This window comes from Octopus sinensis, unplaced genomic scaffold (genome assembly GCF_006345805.1).
Source record: "Octopus sinensis unplaced genomic scaffold, ASM634580v1 Contig11635, whole genome shotgun sequence".
Taxonomy (NCBI): domain Eukaryota; kingdom Metazoa; phylum Mollusca; class Cephalopoda; order Octopoda; family Octopodidae; genus Octopus; species Octopus sinensis.
The window spans coordinates 12,308-19,042 of record NW_021832415.1 but is presented as its reverse complement, the minus strand read 5'-3'; the positions used below and the strand labels follow the sequence as shown (position 1 = coordinate 19,042).

Below are 6,735 nucleotides of genomic sequence, written 5' to 3'. Positions count from 1 at the left end.
ATCTTTCAGGTCAGAAACTAGTTTCATGCTTTTTATCTCATGATCCTCAAAGGGGCCATGATTATGAGCATTTTTTGTGCTCAACTTGTTTTAGGAGATTATGTTAATTCTCAGGCATTAATGCTAATTTAAACTGAAAACTTGAAATTTTAAAAATCTACTCGAAAAAATCAAGTTTTTAATATTACTTAATATTAGAATTTTTTACAGAAAATAAAGGAAATAAAAAAACTATCTAAAAAAACTCCAAGAAAATAACAATGTCTATTTCGTTATGACGTATTACAAATTTCAGAAATTAAAAAATTGAGAATTCAAGTTCATTATGGTAATTGCCCGGATTAATGACTTTCCCCGTAACATATACACCAACAAATACGTTATTCTACTAATGTCAGTCAGTCATGTACAAACACGATGGGTATTATCACTCGTCCAGAGATCCTCCATTTCAAAGAAGATAAACAATAAAAGCAAATGAGTTTACATCTGAGTAAACCAGTTTATAAATACTGAAATTGGAATATATTTGGGAAAATGACCAAAGAAACAAGAAAATTAAGCTTTGGTACCCTCAAGAAGAGCAGCTTCCTTAGCAATCAAGGTCTCTCTCTCCTGACTGCTAAAAAAACGAACATGAATATTATTCTGATGAGAATATTCCACCTCCGTACAAAGCGTGACTGAGGTTGATCTCACAAAGAGAGAGGATCAACTTATCACATAAAATGGGTTCCCGAAACCGAATAAAATGACTTGATAAATGTGATTGAATACTCTTTTGATATTCTTCGGAGTTCTTCGATCAAAACATTCGCATCCAAAGTTGTTGCCACAGCTTTCTCATGTCACTGTGTTATGCTTTATTAATGTAACTCGTGTAGTTTGTATATTTTCTCTGGACGTCGAGAAGAGAATGTACTGCTCTCTACTCTGATTTATTCTAGGCAGTATATTCCTATGCATGAGGATGACTTCTGATTGCCTTCATGGAGTATTCTATTTAATGTAGCCCCCTTCTGGTGAGAATGTTGTCGTGACTAAATTATCCTTATTAGATCTATATTAACATATTATTAATCATTTTATTTAAGTTAACAAGTAATTATGCCGAATGTCAATATCGCCGAGAGTAATGTCGATCAGAGTGCAATCTGAATGAATCACCGGAATGTCTGATGGACTAATAATTGATATATCAGGTGTTGAATATTCAAACATATTGTCGTGATGAATCACCTCGGTTATTCCCCCAGTCTGTCCACCCTCGTTTGACTGACCCCACATGCGGGTGCCTCTTCTCGTAGTGGACTTCTCGTCGACTTACATATATTCTCTTGGCTAATTCTGCTCGTTCTCTCTCTAACTTTTCTCTCTCTCGTTTCAATGCCTCCCGTTCTCTTTCAAGTCGCCTTTCTTCTTCTCTCAGGTAACCATGGTGACCTCCCCTTTCTTTGATGTGCCGACGGTTGTCATGACGATTGGGAGTATGTTGTTTTTGGCGGGAATATCGACGAGGAGGGGACTTTCTGGAATACTGATAATCAGGGAAACGCCGAATTTTGGACTCATCATTTTGGCGGGAATTATTTTCTTGTTTTTTGGCGGGAAGTTTGAATCTGTTTTTCCCAAAAAGTGAGTCATCTGAGTCACTCCAATTCAAATTCGGTCGTTGTGGTACTGCTATTTGATAGATGGGGTTATTCGAGGATTCAAACGTTTTTTGGCGGGAGAAGGAGACCGTTTTTGGGGGGTTTTTTGAGAATTCAACATTTTGAGGATGTGGAGACTTGGCTAAATTATTCCCGCTCTTTTTAACCTGGTCAAATTTGAGGACTGATCCTTCAATTTGTGACTCATCTCCACTTTCCAGACACTTTTTTGCAGACGCGGGAAATGAAAACTCGACAAAGCCGAATTTGGTGGACTCCTTCTCCGAATTTCGCGCCAAAATGAGTGCCCTCACCACCTGGATTGACTTATTTAACCAACCTGTCCATATTTTGTGAAATATGTCCTCAGATAATCTGCACAGACTGTGTTTGGAAAGTTATATACTAACACACTTGACTGACTAAGTAATTCCAGATCTAATATAATATATTTTAATTTAATTTAAACTAAATATTTATTCATATAATATTATTTAAATAAATTATTTTAATATATAAATTAAATAGAGCGAAAATTTAACTATTTGTTATATGTTCTTGTGGTACCAATATTCGTTTTGTAATACATATAATTAATTAGTGTTTTAATAGTACTAATTAATTTACTAAATGTATATTTATACTATTAATTAACAAATAATGACTAATTAATATATAATAAACCTGTTTTATCATCCATTGTACTTTCATCCCTCAAGACAATCATATCCGGGCTTGTGGAGACAGATTCTTTGGGGAAATTACCTCCACAGTTCTTCTTCTTGGCCTCATTGATGGACTTTCTCAAATCATTTTCATTTAAAGTATAAGAAACACTAAAAAATAACTTTTAGCACACAATAAACGTCTCTTCTGAGTTGGAATTGCCGTCTTGTTGCTTCTGGGCAATTTTTACCAGCAAATTTTGCCGAAGAATGTTCTCGTGGGCCAATTTATTTTCATTTTCGTAGAGTAATCGAGTCGTGTCTGTCTCTGCTGACCTGTGGGGGTTTCTCTCTGCTTGATATGTTGAGACAGTGGGAGTTACCTGTGGATATTTCAGAGTCTGATCCATTGTCGTGGAAGATGTAGTCATCTGTGTATTCTGGGTCAAAGTCGGGGTACTGGGGGGTTCCTTCTATGGTTAGGTTTGTAAAGAAAACCGTCTTTTTTGGGGTATTTATTCATTTTATGCTGTTTTTAGGTCTAAAATGTTGATAAAATGGTTATTTTTGTATTATAATTGGTAATGTTAGGATAATGGTAAACACACCACAACAAACGGTATTAAATAAAGTGAGTCATTATATTAATATTTATATTTAAATAATAAATTATAATAATAAGATATATTTATTAAAGAGATGATTTATTTATTAATTTTAATGCTAATAACATTTAATTATTAATTTTCTTTTGCCACCTGAATTTATTTAAAAACGTCATTTTTAATATTTTATTATTTTTATTCTGTATTTTTATTTTAAAATTTAAATGTATAAATATAATTAATATTGGCAAACCTAGACTAATAAATATTGATAATTAATTTATTCATAAATGGACACTCTTCCTTGTATTATCGATGTCGGGACAGGGTACATTCTACAAATAATCTAGACGGACAAAAATGGGATTCGCCGGCCATGAGATCCCCCAGTACACAATCCCCTCATACGTGGGAGTAAAAGAGAGCACAGGAAAGGGCAAAGTGGGCGTAGTCCCCAAAGTGCTGCAAGACCTCGACTACGCAATAGGAGACGACATATATGCACATGCAAGCCTAACACAAAAAGTAGTTATAAACCATCACGTAGTCCCCGATGAAACACGGAATAATCCACGACTACACACTCTATGAGAAACTAATGAGTTCGTCGATATATTCCTTCCTTGGAGTAGACCCCACCAACCATCTATTCTTTTTGGTGATTAAGTCATCATTAAATAGACCGAACCACCCTTAAATACTCCTGAGAACAGAGAATTCTTAGCAGAATTAATGTTTGAGAATTTTGGTGTGCGTGGAATGTATATTGGAACTCAGGCTGTGATGGCCTTGATGGCTTCCTGGGTCAATCGGGACTCAAAAGATAGGCCAACTACAGGAATTGTGGTCGATTCTGGGCATGGATTGACTCATATAATTCCAATTGTACAAAAAATAGGAATATTTTAGGCTGATTGTTACGCGATTGGGACTGCTATGAAATATGTCCCGATTGCGGGGACGGAAATGACAGCCTTCACTCAACAACTAATCCGCGACAGAGAAAATGGAATCCCCCCAGAATCAGTTTACGACGTAGCCAAAATAATCAAAGTAAATAAAACTGATAAATGACAGGAACAACACTGCTATGTCTGCAAAAATATTGTCAATGAATTTGACAAATTTGAATCCACGCCTGAAAAAATACTCAAAATATTCAAAGGGGCTCATCCCGTCACCAACAAGCCATTCGAATTCAACATGGCCTATGAACGGTTCATGGCCCCTGAACTCCTCTTCCAACCTGATCTCTTCAATTCTGAGTTCAACACGTCTTTGGACAAACTCATCTCTCCTCAGTCATGGACTGCCCTATCGATGTCCGTAGAGGACTTTTTAAGGTTTTTTCCCGCGCTTATTGATTTTTTTAGAATATAGTTTTTAGTGGGGGGTCGACGTGTTATCCTAATCTTCACCGACGAGTTGAACAGGACTTGAAAAAACATGTGGGAGCGCGGGAACAAGGGGTTGTTTATATTTGTTGATTTTTTAGGGGAAATTGATGGAGGTTGTGGTCAATGCTCATTCCAAACAAATGTTTGCTGTGTTTTTTGGGTGTTCGATGATGGCCTCGACGGTTTTTTGGGTGTTTTTTTGAGGTTTAGCCTGAATTTAAGAAGGTGGTGCACACTCGTGCTGATTATTTGGAACATGGGCCTGCCATTTGTCGACATAATCAACTTTTTGGTGTGTTAGGCTGATTGTTGTGGGATATTTCATAATAGACAGAAATATTAAATAATTTTTTTGACTAATAAAGAATATATTGGAATTGGTTTTCTTTTTAAAAATTGGTTTCTATTTTAACTAAATAATGTACAAATTAAGAATATGGATTATGACAATCCAGATATACCCCACAAGGACATATTTGTAAAATATTTTATACTAAAATTAAAAAACAAATTAATTTGATGTTAATAAGATTAAAAGATATAACGAAATTGGTTAATAAAAGTTAATTTAATTTACTTCATATATGCATATCTACCATTATTAAAGGGATCGTTAGAGTTTTGGTGGTGATTCTTTTGGAAATAACTGTGGAGAGGCGGCAATACGATTTTCTCGACATACCGTTTGTTATTGGCAGTTTGTGTAACTTGATAGACAGTCCCATTCTTGTCTCGCACATTTGTTACTTTATAGTTCATTAGAAATTGTCAAATGAACTACGATTTATTATATAGACAAAAAATTGGATTATATTTGTGGTTAGGTTGATATTGGTTATTTTTAGATATATTTTTGTTTTAATTTATGAAACATGTTCTTTAAATTTGAAATTAGAGGTTATCCACGTTCTCAATAAACTTCCATCTTTCCAAAATGCTTTTCCTTGTAAGCTAAAATTGATATTTACTCTCCAGAGGTTTTTTAGGAACAACCCGAAAAGACGCTGTTGATTTAAATGACTAGATCTATGAAACAACAACCATGTTTATTAGACTTTTATAAGACTCAGATCTTTCATAAAAAGTGTTGAAATACAATCCTACATTGATTATTTATTATTTAAATTGGTTGTCGTTAATGGTGTTGTCGTCAGGAGCTACAATTCATTGTATCCTGTTTTATATTTAATTTAGTCTCCGATATCAAAATTTTTTTTCAAATTTTCAAAAATGCAAAAATTATCTTTGAATGCAAATGATTGTAGTGTGCTTGGCCGTTCTGGAAAATCATATTTTGAAAAAGAAAAAACAAAATTTCCATTAAAATGCACGAGATTTCTATCAAAAAATTGCTGGTCTATTTGGCGACGTATACAAATCCAAGTGGCTCACAAACTGTTTGCAAAGCACGGGTCATACGGAGACTAAAGGCTTATATGTACAGATTAAAGGAATAAAATCAAAAATCAAAATAAGTAAAATAGACAGATAAAAGAAATTAATTATCACAAAAATGATGAAATTTTAGATAAGTTAATCATTAAAAGAAACTAAAACACAAAATATTTCTTCCTAATTTAAAAATGTTTTGATTTTGAACAACTCAGTCCAATCAGAGGCCTAAGAGTTTATTCGAATAAGAGTTGATACAAAAATCACAACTGATACTGTCGAAACTAACAAACAGGATATTTTAAACAGATAACGTTTCCGAATCTTGAATTAGGAAAATTATCAAAGACAATGACAAAATTTTCCTTTTCTTGATCTCTCTAAAAGAAGATAAACATGAATATCAGCTTGAGAAAAGTGTACTAGCCATCTCCATTTCTAGCCAAAAGTGATGGTCGAGTGTCCAAGTCAATTCAAATTACAGAAAATTAAAAAGCTCCTGTCTGCTATAAGTGAACAACACTTTTTAGATAATAATCACGGAATAGAAAATATCCGAACATTTGAAAAAGATAAACACAAAATCTTTCAGCGCCAATAGCCAACATGGTATTACTTCTCTCCATCATCCAATTCGTTCACTTTTCTCTACTTTTGGGTTGTCGATCAAATTTGGCTTGAGTTGTCAATCCCATGTCCAAACCGGGTAACGTAGTTTTTCAGGTGCTATATCTTCTCTGCTCCCACTAATGTTTTTTCTGTTTGTTTTTATTTATATTGACATGAATAGTGACATACAAGTCATATTTCCTTTTAATTACCTGTCCAAAACTAAATAAAGCTTTCGTTTGTGAATCCAAGACTGAACGAAATTTTGGTTTTTTGGCGAGATTTTGTCAGGATCGAACTCCTTGACTGTCCAAGACTGTCAACTAGACCACTCCTTACCCAGAATAGCACATCCACGTTGATCACACAAACTATGACCAACTCCTTATTGGAATCTGTTTTTTATGTAAATGAG

The 6,735-nt window shown here is 34.2% G+C and overlaps 2 protein-coding genes across 2 annotated transcripts; both read right to left on the bottom strand.

Annotated features, from left to right (window-relative positions):
- Nucleotides 1–1,109: 1,109 nt before the first annotated feature.
- LOC115229027 (zinc finger CCCH domain-containing protein 13-like) lies at nt 1,110–1,786 on the bottom strand. The gene is made up of 3 exons (XM_029799454.1): nt 1,719–1,786; nt 1,220–1,683; nt 1,110–1,183 (listed from the first exon to the last, which is right to left on the bottom strand). The coding sequence occupies exons 1-3, from the start codon at nt 1,771–1,773 to the stop codon at nt 1,118–1,120; spliced, it is 585 nt and encodes a 194-aa protein (XP_029655314.1). The 5' UTR covers nt 1,774–1,786; the 3' UTR covers nt 1,110–1,117.
- Nucleotides 1,787–1,825: 39 nt separating this feature from the next.
- On the bottom strand, nt 1,826–2,748 carry LOC115229028. Its single transcript, XM_029799455.2, has 3 exons — nt 2,519–2,748; nt 2,337–2,488; nt 1,826–2,090 (listed from the first exon to the last, which is right to left on the bottom strand). Exons 1-3 carry the CDS (start codon nt 2,746–2,748, stop codon nt 1,984–1,986), a joined length of 489 nt encoding a protein of 162 aa, XP_029655315.1. The 3' UTR covers nt 1,826–1,983.
- Between the last annotated feature and the right edge of the window lie 3,987 nt (nt 2,749–6,735).

Bases quoted from the DNA above. Each gene is read 5' to 3' on its own strand.
- LOC115229027 (XM_029799454.1), bottom strand. From the start codon at position 1,773: ATGTTGAATTCTCAAAAAACCCCCCAAAAACGGTCTCCTTCTCCCGCC. The intron at 1,684-1,718 runs GTTTGAATCCTC...TCTATCAAATAG, and splicing joins TCCTTCTCCCGCCAAAAAAC to CAGTACCACAACGACCGAAT. The intron at 1,184-1,219 runs GTTTGAATATTC...ATCAATTATTAG, and splicing joins GTGATTCATCACGACAATAT to TCCATCAGACATTCCGGTGA.
- LOC115229028 (XM_029799455.2), bottom strand. From the start codon at position 2,748: ATGACTACATCTTCCACGACAATGGATCAGACTCTGAAATATCCACAG. The intron at 2,489-2,518 runs GTTTATTGTGTG...GTTATTTTTTAG, and splicing joins AATTCCAACTCAGAAGAGAC to TGTTTCTTATACTTTAAATG. The intron at 2,091-2,336 runs GTTTATTATATA...ATATTATATTAG, and splicing joins TACAATGGATGATAAAACAG to ATCTGGAATTACTTAGTCAG.